Source organism: Pterocles gutturalis, unplaced genomic scaffold, assembly GCF_000699245.1.
Source record: "Pterocles gutturalis isolate BGI_N339 unplaced genomic scaffold, ASM69924v1 scaffold3911, whole genome shotgun sequence".
Lineage (NCBI taxonomy): Eukaryota > Metazoa > Chordata > Aves > Pterocliformes > Pteroclidae > Pterocles > Pterocles gutturalis.
The window spans coordinates 1-27,589 of record NW_010102751.1 but is presented as its reverse complement, the minus strand read 5'-3'; the positions used below and the strand labels follow the sequence as shown (position 1 = coordinate 27,589).

At 36.4% G+C, this 27,589-nt stretch overlaps 1 protein-coding gene across 1 annotated transcript; it reads right to left on the bottom strand.

The window, feature by feature from the left end:
• Nucleotides 1-27,433, bottom strand: LOC104471154 (plasma membrane calcium-transporting ATPase 2-like). The gene is made up of 7 exons (XM_010086397.1): nt 27,426-27,433; nt 26,491-26,682; nt 18,358-18,571; nt 14,288-14,499; nt 11,120-11,227; nt 7,016-7,198; nt 1-605 (listed from the first exon to the last, which is right to left on the bottom strand). The coding sequence occupies exons 1-7, from the start codon at nt 27,426-27,428 to the stop codon at nt 261-263; spliced, it is 1,257 nt and encodes a 418-aa protein (XP_010084699.1). The 5' UTR covers nt 27,429-27,433; the 3' UTR covers nt 1-260.
• Nucleotides 27,434-27,589: the final 156 nt, after the last annotated feature.

Sequence of the window (27,589 nt, the reverse complement as noted above, 5' to 3'; positions counted from 1 at the left end):
GAGGACATCTTTCTTGGACATGAGCGACCTATATTACACACAGTCTTCCAAATGGAATGATCTTTTATCTGACAAGATGTATTGCTTAATATTTGTAGAATAATTTAAAGTACATATTTTATAAGCAGTAGAAAATATATCCAATAAGACTGAGAAAACATGACACAGAAGCCTCAACTAAAATCTGAATCTCCATACACTGGATAAAAAATGACTAGAAATTCCTGTCCTAACAGTAAATTAACAAAACTTGTAATGAATCATGGAGAGTATCTACTGTACACAAAGTAATCCTTGTTATGTGTTTCTGGGTTTGTGTGAACTAACAAACATAACAGGGCAAAATGGGAAAGGGCAAAGTAGCTTAGTCTCAAATGACTGCTACGTAAGTTGGCATCTCTGTAGGTCTGATGCATTAAGAATACACACTCACGCCCAGCCGCAGCAGCAGATGTGCTGGTAGGAGAGGAAAGAGCATTGGATAACGATACGTGACTAGGGCTAGAAATATTGGTTACATCCTGGGTCTGGCTTGTGACGGAGGACTGTCTCCTTAGAGCCCCCTGAAAGGAAGTGCCACTCTTGAAAGTATTGACTACTTCGATCTGTAATGGAGGAAAGAATGAGACAAGTTGCTTAAAGTATGGATACAGTTGCATAACTGACAGGAATAATAACGAAAAACAACAAATCAACCTTTCACACAGTATTACTTCAGTTGAAATAAATACTTTTAAGTGTTCCTTTTCATGTTTTTAGATATTACATGATCCAAATTTTCTGTCTGGATAAAATGAAACAGCTCCATAGGAGGCAGTGGAGCTGCATCATTTTAAACAACTAGAAGATTTGAAATAGCAGTCATTAAAATTTAAACCATTTTATTTATATGTAAATAAACCTGAAATACTTGATATAGCTAATCTCCACATTTTTTTTCTACTCAGAATAAAATTACTTTTTAATTGCTCTCTAGGTGTTCTTCCAGAGGGAGGAAAATTCAGTCACTTAATTGGAACTGGGCTAGGGGATGGGATGGGGACGACACCAAACCAAAACAAAAAAAATCTTAAAAATACTCAAGATATGACTCCACTTTGACTACAAAAACAGGGTGGTTAGTATACTAGCTTGATGAAATAGAAAGTGTTTCAATATTTAAGTTTTTCTATAATGAAAGTTTGTACAAATTAAGCAGAGTGATAATGAATATTGGTCTTTTATAACTACAGATTTTAAAATATTAACATTTTATCTTTATACAAAGCACTTAAAATCATACAGAAAATTATATGGAACTGGTCTGACTATTGAAGCAAATAACATTATAATTTTCTACTTGTTATTTTCATGTCTATTGTATGCACTGTTTGATATATCCATCCTGAATACCTTCCCTAGTGCTTTATTCATCACCGCAGAAGATGAGTTAAAAAAAAGCTGAGTATTTCAAGGCATTCTTTATCACCAGTATAACCCAATAAAAAGCAGGATCTATGTACAAATATAAAGCCAGGGATTGGCAGTAGATAATATAAAAGAGTAAATATATGCTACAAATCCCTATACACCAAGATGTACTCTCTGTTACATTAGTACAACCACAACATGACAAAGCATCAGTAGTAGTATCAATTAGAATTCAACCAACTATGTCTTTGAAGTAGCCCACTGTTCCCAGATTTATATCTTGCAACCCAGATTTCTGAAGATACACAGCCTAGAAAGCATCTGGGAGAAGGTAAAGTGGTATATTTGTCAATTAAAACACCATAAATCTTGGTGCAAGCCCTCCTAAATTTTCCAAGTTGAAAGCACTATAATATGTCTAACAATTCCCGCTGTGGTCAGTCTTAGGAATAAACAAATTCATATGGCTTCATCTTCAACCGTATGGATGTATCCTCTCCCCTAATCTTATTTTTGGACATCATTGTTTATTTTCCTGCTTTTTTTTTTTTTTTTAATGGGAATAATCATATCACATCCAGCTGTAAAAGGGATCAAAGGTTACTGCTGTACAATTACCACACTAAACTTTTACTATACAAGCATGGAACAGCTGATTTGTTTACTGACCCACTGTTTATCAATGAGAATCCTCTTTACAACATCCATTTAAATGTGCACACTAATAGATGTACACTATTAAGCAGTCATCACACCATTTTACAGCTTTGCTACCTGTGTTTTCTGCAGCAGACATATTTGAATTACATGTCCAATACAGATATCACAGTGAAAAAATACAATATGAGGTGAGTTAGCACATGGAATCGGGGTACAAATGAATCATCAGCTAATATGGCTCAAACCATTGGTTATATATGAAGGCATATTAAATACTCACCTGAAATGTTAACTGCACAAAAGTAGAATTAAATACAGATCTTGGGTGTTCATGATCTAACACAGGTGACAGAGCACTCTTCAAAAGAGACCATTCAAAAAAGATTTTAAAGACTCTTAGTAAGAGCATGAGTGTGTATCACTGTGGAAACACAGATGATAAATCCTAAGCCAAAGGGCATTTCTGTATGTACAATGTCTTCCTAATAAACTGAAAGGAAAGACCTTAGTATGAGCCTGAAAAGATAAGGGAAGATCAATATTTAATAGTTTCTCCAGAGGACAAGAATTACAGCCATGTAATTTACTCGTTCAGCTCAAGAAAGTAACTATAGAGTTTCACAGATATAACTCATAGGAGAGGATGACAACCTTTCCAGAATCTTAAAAGCTGAACATACAGGGCAGTGTTCTGCCCGAAGCCACGAAAGAAGAGCAGAAAGCCCTGGCCAAAATGTTTATCTTCTGAAACCATAAGACAACAAAGAAGAAAGAGGTCATAGAAATAAATAAATAAATAATGCATTTTAAATTAAGATGTAATGTTTAAATTACAAAAGAATGCACTTATTTAGAATGATTCAAGTTGCTATAAAGGAGAAAGTAAATGATAAGTCATACATCATGAAAAGTTTGAAAAATTTCCAACAAAATATAGGATGCAATCGTGTTTTGATTATAGGCCTTCAGGTAGAGAAAAAAAGTACTGTCATACATTTGAAGCTTATTTGTAAGGCTGCAGTTTTTCACTCCTCTTTCATTTCTTCTCTATGTTCTATACTCTAGAAGATCCATATTTTTGAGGTATGCAGAGCTAATAAAAATATCAGTGATTATCAGTAAAAGAAAAATAAAGGATCTTATACTAGCAGAATAGTCCCGGCAGAACAAACATTTTTCTGATGTTTAACATAGAAGAGATTTTCAGCAAGCATTTCTATCATCATTAATGTCATCAAGATCAGGTATCATTCACCTAATCTCCAACCAGGATATTATTTTTTAAAAAACCAAACATCTTTTCTGTATGAAATAAACCAGCTTCCATTCCACTTACATGGCTACTGCAGTGTTTTCTACAGTAAAAGCTATATGGAAAGCCATAAAATGAGGTGATAGCTTTTTATCTAACTTCAAAACCATTTGCCAGGAGTGGCTTTCATTGCTATAGGGTTTGCATTGGTTCAAGAGAAAAGTTTTAACGCAGAAAGGAATGGAAAGAAAATTAAGTACAGCACCTCTATCTAAAGAGGGATAACCTTTTTTTCAGTAGCAGTGAACATGGCATCTGTATATTTTTCAGTTTTTGCTTTTATTCCCAAAACATTCTAGACAGTTATTTCCCACCTTAAGCAGATAAAGCAAACTGAATTGCAGGATGAATGAAGCAGAAGAGGAAAGAATCAGGCCTGGTGGTGTAAAAATCTGACATGTGGCTTGAAAAGTTTTCAAACCTCCACACTTCACAATTTTTCCACACTCAAATGTAAGGTAACTAAAGAAACCTTCCAGTATACAATTAAAAAAGATGCAATGATTTTTGGCTGTTACTCAGATTACGCAGTTTTGCCTGAAGGTGAATTTGCTGAACTTTCAAAGGCTATTCTGCCAAGATGGTATGGATCAAGTCTTCTCTCAACTCTTTTATTCCTTCAGAATGAAGAATTTGTGAGAATTGTAACAAAGACTTGGAAAAAAAATGCTGAAAACTAGCAGAGGTTGAAAAGTCCTGTCTTTTATGCAATTTGAGACCACCATTATATCTTTCTGAAACTTGCATAACTAGGATTAGTAATTTGTGAAACTTCATACATCAGTGGTCTTCTGAGAGAGCTATCTAATAAGGAAACACTCTTGCATTCAGAGGAGAACACGCATCCATCCAGAGAGTCTCTACAGTATAAGACAACAAAATATCTAAATGAACAAAAGTAGACAAATAAAAAAAGAAAATCAGAAGTAGATAGTGAGTCTCTGAGTTATCTACGTACATTTCTTATACACCTTTCTTTAAACTAAATTCACGCATGTCTTTTCACAGAAATACATCTGACATTTCAGTATGAAGAATCAACAGTGGAAATCCTTTCTCTGGTGTCTAGGTTTGAACCCTCTGTTTTGAGCGAGGGTTCGAAAAAAAAAAAAATGTCTTTAGTACTGCAAAGTTTTTGTCATTTTGGATGAGATTTTACTGAAGCATTCCAAGGGAGATTTTTCAGTCATCTGAAAAAAAACCCTATCGTAGATTCTTTATAGCTTTTTTAGAAGTGAAGGCTTTTGTTGAGTGCTGTGGCTGTCTGTCCAATAATGACTGAATAGAAAATAAGCAAAAATAAAGATAATCTAATATGATGGTGGAAACTGGTCTTGTTAGGATTTGAATGATCAACCTAGTCAAGAGAATCTAGAGTTTATTCCTAATCTGTCATCCTCTTTATATATATAAAGTGAGGGGATGCTCTACCTTCTTCTTCCGTATCTCCAGAAGTGCATTAGACATCAGAGGATTCTTGCAAATCCTCCAGCTCCCCAAGGATGCTACAGACATCCTCATCTTCTTCCATCAACTCTTCTTTAGCTGGCTTCCTGAGAAATGTAGTACAAGTGTATGAATTCATTTGGATGGGCCATAACACATAGCACTCAACTCAAGGTCCATCCAACAATGGATCTAATTTGACCTGCATGGAATTTCATCACTTTCCAGTGGACACCTTGGAACTCTTTTTGAATCTGTTGACCCATTTTGTTTTTTCATTATCATTTCACAGATGCAAAATGCATGTAAAAATCAAAGTCACTGAATAAACAAAATGACAAAAAAAATCAGAGGCCTCTTGGCAGGACAGAAACAATACATCCTACCAAAGATATTCTACAACTAAGAGAAGAAAGGAAACTACGAAGATGGCTGTTAGCAAAGAAATATAATTAATATTCATTTTGTTTTAAATAGTATAAAAGAATTATAATTTCTCTGTTAATTAAGTGGACAAAGATATGCAGAAGAACTAAAAGCTACTCCTCAGACTAGAAAAAGAACTGAAAGGATGTAATTTGCTTTTTTGTGCTTGTAGCTGTTTGCACTCACCACAACCAGAAAGACATCCTGACAGAAATGCCAACAGGCAACACTCCTCCTATAGCCATTGGGAAGAAAAGAATGCACATTTAGAGGTCATCTTTTCCTAAAGATCACCACTACCTGGGCACCTGTTTGCCACCTTTATACTGTGACAATTTGAATTTTCTCTAATGATGAGTGCTCCTAACTCATCAATAGAACCCCAAAACTGAAGATCTGTACTTAATTACTTACCATGAAACCTTGGGAATTTACCCAAACCCTTAATCTCTCCAAAGGCAGTTTCCATCCTCCTTCTTTTTTGCTCTACAGAGGTGTTAAAGTGACCTAACTCTCCTAGCTTCTGTAAACTCCTCTCCTCTGTTTGTTTTTTTTTTTTTTTGTGTTTTTTTGGTTTTTTTTCTAAAATGCATGGCTGCATCTCTTCCTCCAGAAAAAAAAAAAAAAAAAAGTATCAATTTGTGGATGGAAAAAAGGAGAAAGTACTGTTTATCTTGAATGAAGGCAAAATCAAAGTCATCTGAGATAAAAATAGTCTTTAAGAGACGCTTTAAAGAAAAAAAATCTTTTTCTTAATTATTCACCTCTTTTTCTTGTAAGCATCATGTAAAACATTTGCATCTGATATGGAGAGTACATAGCTGTCTATCAGAGCTGCTCTCTTCTGCAAGCTGGCACAAATACTTGATCTTAGAAGGATCAAGTGGAGAGAACTATAGTGCTATAAAACATGCTACTTCACCGCAATGAAAAAAGGCAAAATAGTTCAAATACTTTTTTTAGCACTACAGGACAAATTTTACTAGATATGCCAATCTGTACTATATTTAGCATCATGATTCAGTGCAAGTAATTAGTATATTAAAAAATGCCACGGATTTTTGAATTTAGCAAAATTTGGGGTTTTCTTTAAATAAAAAAGACAGATAGTTCTAAGAAATCGTCCATAGTAGCCAGCACATACATTTCAATATTTAATGGATGCTTAGGCCGTTACTACTAAAAATAAATACAGAACCTCATTTTTTATTACCTAATAGGAAAGAAAATAAATTCCTTTTAGTCATATATATGGTAGTGCCAGAAAAAAGAAAGTATTTTTTTTTGATCAAATGGAACTTTATACTTTACATTCAGCAATTAAAATTATTGTGTTATCACAGAAGTGGCAGCAACAATATATTTTTGACAAAATGAACCAGTATGTTTTAGAAAGCCTTCATAACATTTTGCTAGCTGTTGCCACAGCTAGCAGTTTCCAAGTGGCACTATTTTATAAGCTGTCGTCACTGAAGAAGAAAAAGAATGTCCATTCACAGTAGTCTCAAAAAAAAGTATTCCTATTTTTGCATATTACCATTTTATAATCTTTTCACTTCATCTGCTATACATACACACCTTTGTTCAGTTCACCTGTTTTACTATTTCATGTGTTCCTCCTTTGAAAATAGTAAAGCAATGAACAAGTACCACCATTCACACGCACAAACGCTCTGTGGCTTTCCTTACAACATTATCTTGCTTTGATCAAAGATTAAGCATTTTTTGTCTAGACCATGTGGGTGTTTACTTTTAACATACCTGGGTTTGGATTCTGTTGAGCCCTCTGAACCAGAGAATTTGTCCACGGCGAAGTTCTCTCTCTGCATGATCAATTTCTTCAACATCTTCATTGAGTTCTTCTTCAGGGACCTCCTCCTTCTCAGTGAGCCTCCCTGCCTCCTTTAAAAACTTTAGCCTACTTGTTGGGATGGTTGCAATGACCTAAAATTATAAAAAAGTACTGAAAACATAAACCTAATTCAGTAACAATAGTATAATAATCTGCTAATTACAAAAGAACACTGATATTTTAATGAGCTTTCAGGAAAGCTAAGATAAGCACATTCATAATAGTATGTTACACTTGTACAACTCCATTTTAGTCCAAAAACACTTAAGTTTACTGTGTAAACAATCAGTATTACTTGCATCATTGAACCACATTGGCAATACATAGCTATGGAGCAAGTTTAAGGCTGGAAAAAAATTTGTCCTTTCTCAAAAAACTAAAAGAAGATATAAATATTTGAATGCAATTATTTAAAGAAAGCTTAGCAAGACTGATACTTCTGCAGTTAGAGTTTGGGTATTTCTACTGTCTGATAATCACAGAATGGTTGGGGTCAAAAGGGACATTAAAGATCATCCAGTGCCACCCCCTGCCATGGGCAGGGACACCTCCCACCAGCCCAGGTTGCCCAAAGCCTCATCCAGCCTGGCCTTGAACCCCTCCAGGGATGGGGCATCCACAGCTTCTCTGGGCAGCCTGGGCCACTGCCTCACCACCTGCACAGGAAAACATTTCTTCCTCATATCTCATCTAAACCTAGCCTCTTTCAGCTAATGTATGTTAATGTGGGCTGAACATTAGTTGCATCTCATAAATCTTCTCACACTACATTGGTTCTGTATTCAGCTTCCCTTTGTTTCAGCAAGTTGAAATGCTTTTGTCAGCATTTATCAAAAATAAGGTTTCTTAAAGATGTGGGTTTGATTATCTACCTGTTGGACTTCTTACAGGGCTATCCTTATTACTGACAGGATAATTCTGATTAATTAACTCAGCCCCTCTTCTTATTCTGTTTGTCCACCAAAGCGGTCTTTGGAAGTAATTAATACAGGAGATGCCCAATAATCTTAAAAATTTGCAAATACTGTAGTTAGACAATGTTATAACCCAATTATTTTAAATACATTTCAGTATTACCCTCTTAGGCAGTAATTTTATCTCTGTTCTGAGTTCTTTTGTCAGCTTGAGTAAAAATATGAACAGATGGCTATTTAAACAAGACATTGCCTGGAACATATTGAACGCTTTAAAAAAAAAAAAAATTCCCTACAAACTTAACTATTAGACCCGTTTAGCAAAAAAAGTGCTACAATTTTCCTTTCTTTTGCTCTTTGTTTCAGCAGTGAGCAATCACATCTCTGAAGCCCAATTTTGTGAAAGACCGAGATAGAATCAGACATTTGCAGGAAACTTGGTGAGGATATATCTTACGGTTTTGGAAAACTGGAATGGATATAGTGAAGACACATGAAAAGGCACCAAATATTTCCAGGATGAAAAAAACCTGCTGAGTTTACAGAGGGTGTGCTTGAACTTCATGATCTATAACTCCACTTTTATTATATTATTTTTAAAGACAGATAAAGAAATGACAAAAAACCCCAGTTTCTACACTACTACAGAACCTTTTAAAACTTCATTTTGGAGTCTCAAAAACACAATATAAACTTGTAAAATTAATGAATTGGTGTGACACGAGCAAAGACGGAACAGAAGAAAAAAAGAAAAATTTTAGTGCTAGTCATTTAAATACTTACTGAAACTGCTTCAGCTTCCCAGCTTTCAAAACACTATAATGCCAGCACTCTACAGAAAGAAGCTACTTGAGATTGTTCGGTATCTGATGAAACTGATGGCAGTGAAGTACTTGCAAGACAGTACACATAGAAACAACTGTATTTGGTAGTGATTCTGTGTGATGGAACACACTTCTACTTCACAGCCTCTCAGGCAGGCTGATAGATTCTGCTCTAATTCTTTTCTTAGGGTGTTTACATGTCTTTTTGTTTGTTCATTTTTTTTCCACATCTGCAGATACCTGCCCAGTTCAGGTAATGGCAGACTCAATAGACTGGATGTAGATTAAGAAACTAAATATTACTCCCAAGAAAACTATCATGGCCTTCAAAAGTCATCAATAGTTCTGGGAACGTAACATGAAATATTTTAGAAAGGCCTGGTGTTCTTTTTAGAAAACCGTCCCTCAAAGCATCTCAGGCTGGCTTCCTATTGTCTTCATCTTAAATCACTTTTTTAAAAGTGTCAACCCTAACATCTGAACTTGAAAGTCTTGATTGGTTTTAGTGGTTCACAAGAACAGCAGGTTCAGGAGACTCTGATAAAACAAAGGGATAACAAAAGTGTTTTGTGCTGAACTAGAATTAGTCATAGCAGGAGAGAAAAGGCTGAGAAGGAAGAGAAGGAAAAGTCTCTCTTTCTGCAGAACTCGATGAGGAGAGGACTTGCAACAGACTGTAAATCATGTAAATAATGCATTTTTTTAGCTTGTGTTTTTCTTTTCTGGTCACTAAATACTGACCACAAAAGAAAAATATTTTCATGTATATTTGCTTCATGTAAAAGTGTAGTTTTTTTCAGCAATAAAATCGTTGAGGTGTTCTAATCTAATGGCTAGCCTCTCACAATAAGGCTTGGGCAACTATGCCCATCTTTAAACTGAAAACAGATGCTGGTATTACTCTTAGTTTTCAATGGTTATGTAGTAACATAACAACATTCAGAAGCCAAAGAGTACACTGAACAAAGGCTGTCACAGTCAAATGATCTAATAAAACTGCTAGGATTTTTCTCCCTTTCCCTGCTTTTCTTCCCCCCTCCCAAAGTCAGTATTTCCCAACCAGTTCAAAACAAATCTTTTCTTTCTAAGACTTATCAAACTCATTTTAGGTGTTCCCCCTGCAAGGTCATAAATCCAATCCCATCTTCAGGTAATAATTACCTTCGAACAATATAATAGTAGTGGTTTTCAGCAACATATGCATTAAAAGCTGTCATAACTCTTATTTCTTCAAAAAAATCTGAGGCCCATCTGTCCAAAAAGTTAATTTTCTCCACAAGAGAACAAATAAACAGTTTTGAAAGCTAGCATCTATTAATTACAATTCCATCAGAACCATTTCAGTATCCCATTGCAGTTGGCAACTTCTTGGCTGTTTCTTCATAGTGGGAAACTCGTTGATCTATATGTATCTTTGTATCTGACAGGCAAAACGTAATTTCACATTTTTCATATATTTTTTTACTGCATCAGGTGGCATCAACTTAAACACATTAATAACGCATTCAGAGATTAAAAAAATCATCATTATTATTAACTTTGCAATATGCGTACATAAAAGAATAATGTAGTATTTTAACAATACTGACTATATCTATCTTATTACTTCTAGACAGATAATCCCATAACTTATCTCGTTGACACCTGTTTCTACATCAATATATAATTTTATATTATCTAATGATGACACAGGTTGTAACAGAGCTTTAAAATGACACATGCATTAAACTGTACTTTTCTGGAACTATTATAGAAAAAAATCCTTTTTCTTTCATCCCCTTTTCCATCCTTCACTCACAGAAGTAGGTGGATGGAGGATCACTGCGGGTGTATATTAAATGCACTGGACTTAATCCTATGCCAGTAACAAGGCTACCATGGACTGACAGAACATACACTTGCTGCATTGGCTGCTCTACTGTAGGGACGGTTACAGTGCATTTGCCCTTTTTTATGACTAGAGAGCTATGTTATGAATCAACTGTCTTTCACAAAAAAGCCTAACTGAAGAAGACCTTGGTGATAGCACACCCTGCTTAGGGAAAGGAAATATATGAAAATTAACAAAAATCAAAAGGAACAGCGGGATAAATCATCCTTACAACTGAATCTATTCTTGAAGTACTTAGAGAGCACCCTGTATTTCAATGTGGGCTAAATATGACATAGTGAAAGATCCAGGAAACAACAGTATAGTAGGATTATGAACAATATCAGATCTTAGATTGGTTTATAAAAACAAAAGAAATAAATCTGCATATTCCTGAATGCTTACCTGACCCCATACAAGTTCTCCTAATCCAATAAATACACACCACATCCATTGGTCAAGCTGCAGAGGAGAACAGCTAAATGGTTTTCCTCCAAACTGGACAATTACTATCTACAAAGAAAAGCAGAGAAGAAAGGGGATAAATATTTTCTGGGAAAAAACCAAACCAAACCAAACCAAACCACCACCACCACCACCCCACCACCCCCCAACCCAACCAAAAAACTAAACCCAAAACCCAACAACTTTCAGTCATATTTTACTGGAGATTTTACTTTGTCTTACAGCTCTGCTGGTTTGATTCAAATTTATTTTACCAGTAGAAGAATCAAACACATTACTAACAATCTGTTGTTTAGTGGACTGAATCTAAAGAACACCCAAAAGTACAATCTTATATTCCAAATACGTCATTTGACACTCTTAGGTGGCAGTAAGTCAAGCTACCAGAAGTACATTTTTGGAACCCATCCAGCAAAAGCTGCAGGGTCTCCTTCACTAAAAAACAAACCACACAAACCTATGCACCCTGAATTGAAGGTCAGATAAAGCCATATCAGTTCAAACTGAGGCTTCCTTAGCTTCATATCTAACAATATCATACATGAATGCCCAGGAAGAAAGAAAACAGGACTGTCCCCATGTATTCTCCCGGCTTCTTAGTATTCTCAGCTGGGGATATGTTGACCCTGATGTAGTTCTTTTGGGAATGTCCACTGCATGAGAGATTTTTCCCTCTAATTAACATTTTATTAGACATTTACAGATATAAATTATCATGGATAGACTGATAGTATACCAAAGTCTAGTCCTGTTGGAGAAAGAAGGTGGGAAAACCACACACCTTGCAGCAGGATAACCAACACACACAGAATCTGAACAAGTTTCTAAGCCTGGTTATATTGAGAAGGGTTTGCTAACTGAAAATCAGGTATTATTGATATTTTTTTGTTAGTAGTGCTGCAGCAAAACCAGGGACCTGAAATCACAAGCCAGAGATTTAAACTGTCAAAGGCTTCAAAACAGAAGTTCAAAGTAATTTGTGCAGTCTAAGATACAAAATAACACTAATACATGAAGCAGTTCCTTTACACAGGAGAAAGGAAGGGGACAGGGAATGGAAGGCAGTGGATAGGAAGTGGGAAAATGATTGGAGGGAGTAAGGAAAAAGGAGGAGACAAAACAAAAATTGTAAATATGATGCTAAAATTATAAGAAAGAAATTACAACTCCACATTGAGAAATCTCTAAATGCTATAGGGTAGGTATGGCATATTTTAATCCATCTTCCATTACAGTGAAAATTATTTATTCTGAAAGCACAGCAAGGAATTTAAAAAATAAAAGTAAGCTATTGCTTGTCTGAGGAGAGGAGTGGTAACTACCCTTCTATTTCTTAAGCTGTTGTGGCTCTCACAGAAGCACTTTCTGATCCTTTTCGAGGATGCATTGTAACAGTTTCCATATTTTTAAATTTAACAATTTGGCCACTGCTGCTGGCTTTTTTCTTTTTGTACGGGTTTAGGAGGACTAAACTAAACTAAACTAACTAATAGTTAATGGAACTATTACACTCAAAAGATGACATATCAAAGCCAATTAGTCTGTACTTCACACAAAGTGTAGTAAATACATACGGAACTAATAAATTTAAAATATGAAATTAAAGCACTCCTGTAATCTGCCATATCCATCTACATAATCCAAGCTCCTGAAGACAGTAATTTTCTTTTTAGAATTAAATGCTTGGTTCACACATCCAGCTATTAAAACAGCCAAAATAATAAATACTCTTCTGACATCACTTCAGCAAGCAACATTATGCAAAGCTATATTTCCACAACACAATAAACAAAGTGGAAAATTAATAGAAAGATTAACCTTCTGATGTCCCAAGAAAAATTACCTGATTTTAATTTAAAAAGAGACTTAAAAGCAAGTAAGAGGCAGAGCCTTAGTACTCATGCTACAATGTCCTTTTTGATTCACTGTCAGAGTGCAAACCTAGTGTTTTGAACTGCGCACTTCAGTATTTCAGCTACTAGGAAAGCAGGGAAGAGCCAGTAAAATCACCAGGGATTCAGACATGTGGCTGGCAGCTAGGTGACACTTTTCCTTCAGCCAGACAACTGAGTACAGCAATGCCTAGAACTAAGAAAACATCCTCAAACATTCTCCATGGCTAAAAAAAAAAAAAAAAAAAGATGATTGTGAATTTGTCAGGCCTCTCCCAGAGGCATTTCAGTTCATGTTAGTAAACCCGTGTTTTTGAACTGGGTGTTAAAGCCCATCACTATAAAGTTCTACTACTACCAATCACTGGTGTCCTTTTCTCCTGTACTTAGATTATTGAGTGGTTCCCCTTTCCCGTTTCAAACCACTACAGCCCAGATTCAAATAGCTCTATCCTCCTCCTTACTCCTTCCATGAGACAGGTCCCAATACTGATAGCTTCCAGGAGGCCACTGCAGAACTGAGCAGTAATGTCAAGACGGAAATAGCTCAGCTCTAAGCAATTGTGAGGGCTGCAGTAGACTTCTAAAATGTAATGTCAGATGGTACAGGATAGATGCCAGCAAAATGATGGATACAGGAGCAGAAGGAGGAATTAGAGTTCTTACGGAAGAAAAGTTACAACTCTTTGGGAAAAGAGGTTATTTCTGTAATTATGTTCACATATTACCAGGACAGCAAACTCACAAGATGGACGTGAAGAATTATTACCAAATAGTAGTATTACCGAGAACATCAAGTAGCATTTAGCAGGAGCATTTAGCCTCAGAAGAACAGATCAGCATTAGCTATTTGAAGGCTCTATTCATAGAGCAGTAAATTAACGTAAAATGTTTGGTATACTATTTAATAATTTCTTCTAAAAAACCCAGTTACAATACCAACAAATCATTATGGCCGTTATTATTGTACATCTTCAGATTAATTTAAGATTTGACCTAGTTATCATGATCAAAATTTATGCTGTATTAGTACAGCTACATAACATTTTCCATTACTGACACTTGTACTGATTGAGAAAATATATGAAACCAGGTGGTTTACTATTAAGTATGCCTCCTACAGCATTTAGATTTAAAAAAAACCCAAATAAACAGGGAAAAAAACCTTAAGGTAAATTTCTGATGAATAGTTACTAATTGTTGCCCAAATCATTACCTGAATAGCAAAGGTACCCAGGACAATAGTGCAAAAAATAGGATTTCTGAAGATGCCATCAAACACATTTCTTTCGCCATGGATTTTCCGTGCGTTGATTTCATTGAAAAGCTGCATCATGACAAAGGTGTTGAAGATAATGGTGTAATGCTCTGAAGGAGGAGAGTGAAGTGGTGCATTCCTCCCACTATCGATCTTAAACATTTTCTCACCTAGGTATAAGACAAAAATAAAGGTTTCCACTAGAATAAAATAATCAAATTTATATTTCCCTTGTTTGCTTTAGCTAGTTGCCTCCTGTACTCTGCCTTTACCAGCTTTCTTTCTGCACTTACTATAATACAGGCAGAATTTATAATACCAGTGAGCAAAAGACATCTAAACTTGAGCAAGAAGCTTCTCAAATTACGACTTTTATCTTATAACTCAGGAAACCTACTCAAATAGTTTCCAGTTGTACTTTTCCTCTAACCAAGTAGTAATTATTCTAAGAAGTCAATTCCTTCTGAGGTACCAAGCACTCGAGACAACTGACTGTATGTTTGCAATTTTCTACAATTAGAAGCAACCACTCTTCAGCAGTTCTACCCATTTGCCAATCCAGTATAGCATAACTCTTGAAAAATATTCAAGGATATTTGTGATAAAAACCACAGACACTCCTGGTTTTAAATGGATTTGGTTTTGATCATTCTGCTAGTCTGCTTTGAAAGCACACCATCAGGCATCAGGCATTGCTCTTTTTTTTTTTTTATAATTTGACTATAGCTTTTAGATATGACCAATAAATAAAGCAAGATACAACCCATAATGAGTACCTGTAAAAATCAGACAATTTTTAAAAAGATACCTGCACCTAAGGGACCTCCTTTCTTACAGAAACATAAAATGGTTTGGGTTGGAAGGGACCTTTAAAGATCATGTAGTCCAATCCCGCTGTCACAGGCAAGGACATCTTTCGGTAGATCATGTTGTTCAAAGCCCCATCCAACCCGGCCTTGAACACTTCCAATGATGGAGCATACACAGTGTTTCCTGGGCAACCTTTTCCTGTGTCTCACCACTCTCTACTGTAAAAAAACTTCTTCCTTATGTCCAAGCAAGCCTGCCCTCTTTCAGTTTAAAACCATTGCCCCTTTTCTTGTCACGCCAGGCCTTGGCAAAAAGCCTCTCTGTGTTTTTCTGACAAGCCCTCTTTATATATTGAAAGGCCACAATAAGGTCTCCCCAGAGACTTCTCTGGGCTGAACAACCCCAACTCTCTCAGCCTTTCTGCCCAGGGCAGCTGTTCCAGCGCTCTGATGAGTTTTGTGGCTTCTCCTCTGGACCTGCTCTAACAGGTCCATGGCTTTCTTATACTGGGGACAGCAGAGCTGGACACAGTACTCCAGGTGGGGTCTCACAAGAGTGGAGCAGAGGGGGAGAATCACCTCCCTCGACTTACTGGCCACACTCCTTTTTATGCAGCCCAGGATACGATTGGCTTTCCGGGCTGCAACTACACATTGCCAGCTCATGTCCAATTTTTCATCCACTTTCTTCTATGCAAAGTTTACAGACAGGACACAGTTATTGGAAAAGGCATTGCCTTAAAGTAAGGATGGGGCATTCACATGCAAGTGCAAATAATTAATGAAATAAGAGTAAGAAGGATTATCACAATACTACTCATTTTCATAACCAGTGTTTTGCTAATAAAAGCAAATTAAAACTTGACCATTTTTCTGCTATCCCACTAGCATTATATTCCGAATTTCTGAAGAAAGAAGAAAGGTCTCCTCGGGTTTTCTCCTGAGGTTGTTAATTCCATCAGCTAAGTTAACAGTGAACATTTCTTGCCTTGGGATATTTTGAGCAGTTCATATTCAAGTCAATGGGAATAATGAGCATGTTTCCTAAGAAAGAATTTGGCTTATAGTCTTTTGACAGAGAGTAGATTACAATATCACAAATATATCAGTAACAGTATGAGGCCACAAAACTTAGGCTGTGAGAGAGCAGAGATTTTTAAGAAGATAATGCATCTCCAGAGAGATAACTAAGCATTGGAAAACACTCCCCTTACTATGTATAAACAATAAAGGAAAAAAATAATGAAAGCTAACAGATATAATCATCTTTTACAGATACACACACACATATATACATACATTACATCTACTTGCTTTCATTGAATACACACACAAACATAAATACATGAATAATACTTTCCTCAGTGAGAGTACCTGTCCTTAGGTCTCTATTATTGCATTACATCACTTAATTGGCAAAGCAGAACACGCTGCTATTCTGGAATGGCAGTGGTTAAACCCATAACTAGTTTTTATTTCCAAACATGTTCCAAAAGGCTTTATAATAGATCAACTCTAAGTTCATTACACCTAGTTGCTGAGGTTAAGAGGTTTTTTTATGCTACAGTTTGACAGAACTAGACAGTGACTTTGAATTTCTGATGTGCCTGATGTCTCAAAGGCATTACTGTATGTTCAAACACAATGGGTTTTCTGCCACATCATAGAAAAACTTGATGTACTAGTCTCTACAGAAACCTCCAACAAAAAATGAAGTATTAGTTGATCAAAATATAAATAGTTCTAATTAATTTGGAACTTAATTATCGAAATACTGAGTTTAGAACATCATCTCACTGCAAAGCTGAGCCCTGTGGAGCTTAGAAAGGAAAAGACTGCATTTCCTGGGCTTATCAGAAAATTGGTTGGGTTGCATCCCTAATAGTATGCATGGGTTTTTCAGAGACAGATTTCCCAGATTACACAGAAGTAATTAGAACAGAGTGAAAAAGCCTGGTTTTCTTTTCATCAGGGCACACTATAAAGTATTTTAAACCATAAAACTCATCAAAAAACCATTAAAACTCCCCATAAAGTTCACAGTTCTTGTTCCAAGATTAATATCATGTGAGTTACCAAGACCTTCTACACCTGTTTTAGAGAATCTGAAATTACAACTTCCTTACACTCGGTAGACATTCTCAAAATACACCGTAAGCTTATTACAGACCATCTCTCTTCAAAACCTGGCAATTATTTTGGTTTAAATAACTCCTCTGTAAACAGACTATCACCTCCTTTGAGCATTCCAAATAAGATGCCAGTTGTTGGCAAAGAGCAAGGCTTTCACAACAGAGCTCAAAACACTCGTAAGAATAATGAATTTACATTTACAGCTTATATGGAATTCTGTATATAAAGAAAAAATCTGAAAGACAAAACATGTAATTTAACAGTGATGACATAGTGACAAGAACACAATACCAAATTGATAAAATTATCCGTCCTTTGAGCAATTTCACTTACTGTGGAGCAACAGAATCTATTATTAGCCCCTACTATTCCCTGCAGCAAGAAACGTTCCTCCTCCTTTCCCCCACTCTCCAAAATACAACCTATAAAAAGCATCCATAGCTAGCGAGACCTGAAGAAGACACAGTAATCTAATAAATCAGATTTTTTTCCCCTTTTAATATCCATTCTAGATATTAAATGTCAAAATACAGTGTTATTTGTATCACTTAATACTGATTACTAGCTTATCTATACTGCTTAAGATCAGCATTATTTCTTGACTACGGCAAACATTTCATTCCCGATTATAGCTTCTCCAGATATTGGTAAAATGGATCTTGATTTTTGTTGTAGGGTGTTTTTTTTTTTTTTTAATGTGTTCTTACATGCCTACTAAAGCTGACAAGCCTCAGAATAAAATTCCAGTATAGAAGCATCAGGCTAGATACTCCCATTAAAATGTAACATAAACTTTTACTGTAACTGTTGCCAAAGCCCAAACCTACATTTTATTAGGAGGCAAAAAAACTCAGTGAGGCCCGTCCCAACAGAAACCACATATGAAAAGTGACTAAACCCCTTTATTGCATCTGTTCTCTTTCCCCTGTTGTTTCTGATCCCATTAAACAGCTCAGTCCTGTTAGCTGTTTAACTATGACAGATAGATATGTACATTAAGTGGTTGCATTTAAAGCATTTTGACATGTCGGGCTACAAGACCTAGATGCTTCTAAACTAGGCAACAAGCCTCACAATCTTTCTTACCGACAAAAAGAAGCGTAAATATGAGAGTAAGCTGATAAACAGCGTGGCCCAGAATGTTCTTCATCATGGTACGGGAGATAAGAGGTTTGTTCCTGCCATATGGCTTTCTTAGCAATAGAGCCTCTGTTGGAGGTTCGGTGGCCAAAGCAAGTGAGGCAAAGGTGTCCATGATTAGATTGACCCACAGCATTTGTACAGCTTTTAGAGGGGAGTCCTGTGGAGACAAATTACAAAGTTACATATTTCCTAGAAAAATAATTGCTATCAGGTCATTTACTGTGATTTCATCTCTCGCTGTGTGACTGCAGGCAGTGCTGAAGACAGGACACTGAAATACACAGACCTTTGGTCTGACCTTTCTTGTATTTCTTGTGCAAGACCAGAATCACAGGAAACACAGTGATCTGAGCAAAGATAAATTATTTCTCTGCAGTCATATAAATCAGGGATATTTACAGTCACGCATTTCTTAAAAAGCACAACATTAACAATTTACAATACATTTCGTAATACCTGCTGTTACTTCATTCATCATGCTTAAATTTTCAGCTTAAATATATAATACAAATGGGAGTTTCTTTCCTGGAAGAAAAATTATACTGAAACAACTTTAAAAATAATATTTCAATTTACTATAACCTACCTACCTTTTTTTTTTCAGAAACAGCTTAAAATTATTAAAAAATTTTGAAACAATTATTGAGACATTTTACTACATCTCAAGACCTTTCAAAAACAGTAGTGATGAAAAAAGTCTGATATTTGAATTAAGAAATTCTTCTGAAACTCATTAAACTGTATCAAATGTGCAAAAGTAAGAAATCTGTGTTATTTTACTGGGTAACAGGATAGCATATTTGAAACTATAGAACTGTAAAGAAAAAAAAGAAAACATTACTACTTGTCAGGATGAAGTATTTGTTTTCTGAAGCAGATCGCCAACCGCTAGAAGGAGCTCTTTCCTCATTTAATTCAACAAGGAGTCTATGGTTGCGGTACCGAGGACTTTAGATCACGTTTAAAAAAACCCAAAAGTAAATAAATAAAACAAACTAACACAGATCTCAGGAGAACTCTAGATGAGTAGTATAAAGTTTTGATTTGTAATTCATTGGGGCAGCTGTAATAATAGATACAGTTACTTCAAGGAGCCCCATGAGGAAAAATGAAGTAGGTTCTTTTTTTGTATCTACCAACCTCCTTTGCTTTTAGACCGAACAGAAAACAGGCAGCATGAGTAAGGTCTGCTTCCTATTTCAAATAGATGGTTTTAATTAGGAAAATAGAATCGCAAAAGTAATAAGGTCTCACTATGACAAATTCTATAATGGAAAGGAGTTCATCGACAGTGCGAAAGCTGGAAGATCAGAGAACTATTTTTATGCATTAGACTACCATGGTGCTGCAGTAGTGAAGCAAAGACATTTACAGAACTGCATACAGGCCAGAACGAAGCCAACAGAAACACCTTATAAACTCTGCCCTTTTCTTCAAAGGTTTAAATGTTCATTTTTAATTAAATATTATCAAATAATGAGAGCCATTATCCATTCAGTATCCCAAGGACATATGGAGAAGAAGGGTAAGTGGTTTGGTCTCTTGTAGATCTGGTTTCTATTCCAACTCTCCCTTGAGACAAAATATTATTTCCTACTGAAAATGTATTTTTAACACCCTTACATTTACACAAATTTTGATACATTTTCTTTATTTAAAATATTCATTTTTCCTCATTCAAAGGGATGGAGAAAAGCAACCTCCTGTTTATAAGTCTTACAAGTTGGCTACATCAGAGAAGGGAGGAAGATTAGCATTAATGGATTCTGACCTGTTGGTTATGGGTTGCATTAACTGGGCTTATCTGGAGAGTGCAGCTCACTCATTTGATATGCAGCTGCAGAAACAGGAAACGTCTTTGTCTTTAGAGGTGGCTAAAAGAGTAAGAGCAATGAGGACAAACTTTGTTCCGCATTGAGGCCTCATTTATTGTTATTAATAGTAATGGCTCAAAGAAAGAGATACTTGCACTAAAAGCAGTTTTGCTAGGGCTCAGAGACCCTAGGCTTGGACACAGTATATAGAGGAAAAGGAAAACATGTTTTCTACTTGAAGAATCTTCCTTGTTGTATTTTTACCTTGAGAAGCAACCTCTACTTTGAGATGTTACAACAGCTGAATAACCACATCATTCTCTGACTTCTGTGTCGCTAAAACTGAATTTGTCTGTTACACTTACTAAATAGAGTCGAATAGTCAGGTGTCTGTCAGAGCCTGACATATTCCTAGCATAATGAAAAGTCAGATTCTTTCAGTCTTTAAATCACACAACTGTAATTGGCAGTCAACAGGTTTGGCAACAACATGTTCTCACCATTTCACACTGCCAATCACCTTGGGTGGCTATGGTGCCTCTAATAATTATCTGTTATTGGCAGTGCTACACTGTTCAGTCAAGTGTGAAAGCTCACTCTAAGCTGAAGCCAAAACATTAAATACACATTAGTCTGGGCAGGCAGTGGAAAGAAATTTCCACTGCAGCTCTATCTGATTTCTGATTAGTTGGTGGAAACTGAGGAAAATACATATCAGCTAAGGAGCCTAGTCTTCCATTACAGATTTTAGTCACTTATGCAATTGGGACGCAAATTCAACATTTTTTCATTGCATTTTAGCCACCAACAGACTAGCTAATAATATCTTATTTCACTTTCTGAAAACTTCAGGGATCAAAGCTGTTCAAACTGAAAACCACCCAAAATCACCACTTTTTGTCAAATCCCTTTCCACTTGACCTTGCAGTAGGTTAGCATTGGCCTAGAGGTAAAAGGAAAATGTCCCTTAAATCAAGTGATGTTACACTTCATTTTGGAAACGCTTAGAAGTACAAGTCACCAAAGGCTGGAAATAAACTACAAATCTTCTGTGACATGCAGAGCCTCACAAATTTTAGAGCTTGTTACTTTTGATTTAGATGACAAGCTTAAGGGAATAAAAAGGTATTTTCACCCTTAACCTCTTTCCTCCCACTTGTCACAGAACACATGCATGGATTCATAAAACTGGGCATTTCTGGTAGGTTCACTTCATATACATCACCGTGAAAAAATGTCAGCCCTCACTTCTGCTGCTGGATCACGCTGTCTACTAATTCTATGGAAGTGGCATCCTCAATTCTATTTTCCATGCACATACTGGGATTTTATATTATAGCTTTTTCAAATTTGCCAATGCTATTATTTTAGGATTTGCCAAATACAGTTCTGCAGTAAAACACTATTGCCATGTAAATTACTGCCTTATACATGAAAGTATAGATCATCCTCATTTTTTGAACAAGATCTGTAAAAACAGTAAGTGATTCATGTGGTACTTCATTGCTACAGTGCTTTTTAATTAACATTTAATTTTCCAAACATAATGTCCTATAGTCACTGTTTTCAGTTCCTAATGTCTTCTAAAACATTAAGTCTTTCTCAAACTACAAGAATAATAATTTGAATGTAAAATGTTAAAACACAGTCTTTGTCTTCTCTTTCTTTAATGCAACCTTTTTGAACAGTTATGTTGTTTCAGCAGTTGGAGACACAGATAAAATTTGGCACGGAGATAAACCTGCTAGCTTTATAGTTCCAGTAAAAAACTGCTTCCATTTGACTGAACTGCATTTTTAAATCTTATGTTGTACATACCCAGATTATTTTTAACAGCTCCAAACATAATGACCCAATATTTTCTTGGTACTGTGTGTATGTTGGGGACAGGAAACAGGATGAACCTTCTGGCTTTTAAGGCATGTATGGAGCTCTATATGATACCTAGAGATGGGAAGTAATGACTGCTTTAAGTACAAAATTCAAAATAATTGAAGGCAGAGCTCCAAAGAAGAACCCTCACTGAGTCAATCAAGGGCTCTGCAAAAATGTTATCCAGAGAATGAAGTCAGAATATAACAGTTTATATCTCATAAATCCACTGGAAAAAGAAATTATGAAATAATGGTTGTTAAACAGAAAGGACAACTACATGCAAACTGGTCAAGATGACCACACCCTGCTCATTTTAAAAGCATGCATGGGGAAACACAGAGAGAAGGAAGCAAGAGGTAAATTAATTAGATTAATTAAAAGGTAAGATGAATCAATACAACTCAGCTGCATCGTGCCACCCAAACTGCACAGACCTGGGACTAGCAGAAATAACAGCTGTGATCTCATTGGGGGTGCCATGCACACACCGGACACCAAATCAAGAGCCCCCATGCAGCCACAGAGGGAGTGATCCTGATTCAGCTTTTAACCAAGAGGCTTATTTAAGGTTGGTTTTCTTGTATGACCCAGATCTCAGAGTGCCTTACGTTATTATAGAATCACAACACAGAAGTTCACAATTAGTTGAAAATTCACAACTTTTGGTTTATACATTTAGCTGCTGTAAACTGAAACTGGGGCCAATGTAAGTTAGATCCCTCTGAGGGTCAGCTTAGTTTTGGCAGCAGCTGCGCTGAGCTTGCCAAGAGGTGACACTGCATCTGTAACTCCTATGCTGCTTAGAATATGATTTCTGTCCCCTTAACGTGACTTTGTGTTGGGACCCGTGACAGAGAACAGCAAATGACCATTTGCATTGGTCCCATGTAGTCTGCATAATACTTCTTTAATAGCCCACTGCTGAAGGAGGCCATTGGGAAGATAAATAATAAAATAATATTTGCCTAAAATTAACAGAATTAACTAAACAGTAGTTCCCTGAAGTGGAATTGGCAGACACAGATTTTATTTATGTATTTGAGGGGGAAAAAAAAAACCCAGCAGATTATTAAAATGACCAATAAAGATCACAGGTTCTACCTAACATTTTTGTTAAGCCTCTCCATGGCACTCCTAAGGTGCTCTGGACCAAACAAACCAGCTCCTGCTTGGCAATGCGTTCTCTGGGTGCTCCTTGGAGGTCTCGTTTCACTTGTTATAGTACTCACACAGTCGGACCCTTTCATTAATACAGAGTTGCTGTGGTTTCACAAGGAGTCCTGCAGTGATATGACCACATAAACGTATTTACACGCACACCCATGCAATTGCAGGATCAAGACTGAATAAAATTAAGTCTATATAGTTGCAAAGCACAAGTCAAATGTTAAAAAAAATTAGTCAAAACAAAGATTTTATTATTTTTGTACTTCCTTTAAGCACAAACAGCAGAAACACCAAACAGAGCAGGTGAGCATAAAAGCAGCTTCGTACTCAAAGCAGCCCAGTATGCTGGTTCTGAATCGCTGAGAGGTGACATTAAGAAGCATGAAAGAAATGTAACTACCTACATAGAATTTTTCTCATTCTAGATTTGATGAAACCTCACCAAGAGTAGCCTGTGCAATATTCATTAATTGTGGACTAAAATTATATTCTGTGTGTCAAAGAAAGCCAAACCGACTACCTAAAAGTAAAGTCCAATTCAGTCCAATGCAGTCCTTTTCTTATTAATTTTGAGAGTCACAGAAAGCTGTGTTGCCTTTTAGAAACTACAGATTTTAGCTTCATTTGTTTGGTAAGAACTTAAATGTTTCAGTCAAAATAGTAATTTAAGACCCACGTACAGTTTTGCAGACTTCAGTCTCTGTGTGTGCACCTAGCCTGTTGTATGCAGGATTTTTTTAGAGTATTCCTGCATTTGGTGCTAGAGCTATTTTCATAGCAACCAGAAGGTACAATATGTCCTCAAGTGTAATTTTTAGTAAAGCTTATGAGCCAAACAAACATAATGCCCTTTCACTGGCTAGAGACGTTGAGTCAAAGCCTAGCACAATAATATTCATTCATAAGGAAGGATCCTTCTTGAATGAGCCAGAACTGAGAGCTACTTGAGATTATGAGCAGTCAGGCTGTTGAATGTAAACAGAACTGCAATGGAAATAACTGCTGCCTTTTGCTACAATTTCAGTTGTAGCTCCTTTCAGACCTCTTCCTTTGGATTTGCATTTTTACTGCCAAATTAAAGAATTGCATAAGAATCTATTTGGACAGAAATACAGCAATTCCAGCTGGTGTATATTAAAACCTCTAAACAGGGACAATAGACTTGACAGGCTCGGGGATGGTCTTACAGACCGTTGGGGCAATGTAAAAGCACTAGGCTTGATCCAAATCCTTCTGGAAGCCAATGGAATGGTTCAAAGGATGAAGAAAGTTCCAGATTTAGAAAGGAGAATATGCTTGCACTGATTATACACTGCACATGCACTTAGACTTGACTTAAAATAGTCTGCTCTGATTTAATAATGTTTAACGTCTGCAAGAATAAACCAGAAATTCCTTAGGTAACAAACAGAATGTAATTTCCTGTCATGCTTTCAGAAAGCAATTGAAAAAATGCTGGACACTAAACAAACAAACAAAAAAAACCAAAAAACATCTTAAATAAATGTTAGTAGGCAGTGACTGTATGTCTATAAAACAGTCTTAAAAGGAAGCACTCGCCTCAGTTCCAATTCTGTTACTGTTACCACCTTTCCTCTATGGTTTTGTACCACTGATAAGAATCCAGGAAGATCGACCTTCCAGACTTCTAGTCCTCATTCACATCCCTTCTGTTACTAGCAGCAATCACTTCACATCTACACATTTTCTGAATATACTTGGGAAAATTTCTCAAGGGAAAAGGAAAAGTTATCCATCTTCTGCCTCAACATCAGGGATTTTGTCCCCCAGCACAAACTCAGCTGTGACAACGAGGTATCATCAGGACCCAGAGGCAGTGGGGTAGGGATCTGGCGCTTAGCAGCTCGCAATTTTTACTTCTTGGAAAACTAATGAAGTTTCAGTGCTTCCTTTGTACAGAATAAAGTAGTTATATTCTACTTGCTTCAAAACCAGCCATTTCTGATTTCTCTGCGAGTCCCAGCCCTAGCACCAGCCTCATGTTAAATGCTGCCAGTTGTACCTGCCCAGCTGCTGCATGCCGCTGGCAGGAGCTGGGAGCGTGCAGACTGCTCCTGTGCAGTACAGAAAAGGCCTCTAAACGTCAGTCAGGGCTTAGGAGAAGTTTCACTTAATGGTTTTGTAAAGGTACCTGGGTTTCTGGTTTCAGGTATCAATTCCATGATTACGATGTAAGTTTAGCCTGGAGCAGAGCTAATGACTTATTCATTGTTTTGCTCAGGTTTGCAGGGGGTGAAATTTACCTGCTGAAACAGGTATGTGCATCTGTATGATGCACAACAGAGGGAAGCATCAGCTTTCCCATGGTGTGTCTCAATCAAAGGAGGGATTTTGTAACAGCACATGTCCGCAGCATCTGAAATATACATTATTGTAAGGAATGACAACACTAAAAAACCACGTTTTGCTATTTTCTAAGGAAGGACAAAAACCTCATACAGTGCTAAATACATCCTTATTTGTTTCTAGGGAAAAGAAAACTTAATTTTATTAATCAAAAAGTAGTCATTTGAAGAGAAAAAAATGTGGTTTGCTTCTACATATGCTTTTTGTAAAAGACCCAGACACGTTGCACATACACCAGGATTGCAATGAATGTAGAGAGACAAAAAGAAATCAAAGTTTAACCGTATGTGTCACTTAATTGGTTTGTCATTTGCATCTGAAATCAAAAGGAATTGCCTGAAAGCAAAAAGAAATAATTGTTTTATCAGTCAAAAAGCTCCCCTGCTGGGATTACTTCTGTGTGTCAGTACCGCTCTCTTGAAAATAATAATCCCATTCCATAATCCATCAAGCAATAGATATTTAACAGTGAAATATTCTGAGAGGAAAAGACAAAGTCACATAACCTCTTCCTTCTCCCAGTCCCAGACATTTTCTGTCCTATCATCACAGGCTCAGTCATGACAATAATATGTAATCAAAAACAGGCAGCTGCATGGAGGCAGCACAAAAATTAGCAGCTCCTGAAAGCAATTTACTTCAAGGAGAAGATGGATTAGTACACTTCCTTACATAAACAGCTATTTAACTTTAGCAGCTTGATCCTAACACTGTAATGTTCAGAAGAATTTCAGAAAGCATACTTTCTGTTGGACAAAGTACGAATCAAATGTAAGCCACGGTCACTTAAAAGAAAATGTAGCTTGGCAGGATTTGGCCCCATACTTTAAGCAGCTCCTGAAGTTAACCTTACCTGGGTAATGCATGCGCCGGTGAAAGCCACGATCACAGCCACAATGTTAACAGTGAGCTGGAACTGCAGGAACTTGGAGATACTGTCATAGACGTTACGTCCCCACATTACAGCCTTCACAATGCTACTGAAATTGTCATCTGTTAGGATGATATCTGAGGCTTCCTTTGCAACATCTGTGCCAGCAATACCCTGGAAAAATTAATTGTGAATAAAATTACCTACTGGAAAGTACAGAGACGGTTAGAATACAAATCCTCATACTCATTCAAAGTCCAGTTATAGAACGACTCACCAGCATAGCAACAGCGACTGCTGAGTATATTCTGCATTTTAAATTTGCTGGGAAGTTGGCTAATTTGGCCTATTTTGAAAGCGAATAAGGATGCAGAGAAGGGAGTTGATAGCAGTGGAATTCATGTGATGATAGTTTTGAGTGTTTTAAATCATCAGTTTAATGACTACTGATCTTCTGAGCTATTTTTATCACTGATGATATTTTATTAATATACATTAACAGAATTGATAGCTAAAATTACAATTACGTATCTTAATTTATAGTCTAGTATATTAACGTCTTCAGAGTCAGAGTACGTTGGGAAGACACCTTTACATTTAGTAATGGATTTTACCAAAGCAAAATAGTACTCCACTGTTGTGATGAGCAAAATTAATTTTTCTGTACCCGCACAGGATTCTGCATATAGCCAATAATTACCTTAGGCAAAATACTGAAAAAGTACCAAACCACGCAATGCCAGTGAATCTAACATAGTAAATGAAAGGATTCTGAAGCAACATAATTTGCCTCCTCTAATATCTTGCTTCACTGACAAGTAATAACTGAGCAACTTTCTCAACACGGAATGAATGAAAAACCTCTTACAGGAAATTTATAATGACACAAATATCAATGAACATGCTCAAGATGATACCATTGCAAAGCCAACATCAGCCTTTTTCAGCGCTGGTCCGTCATTGGTTCCATCACCGGTCACAGCTACAACCTGCCTCTGTTCCACCTGGGTGCTGTCAATAATACCTGCAAAAAATGCATATGTGTGTGGATGCATACCACAGAATCACAGAATCACAGAAT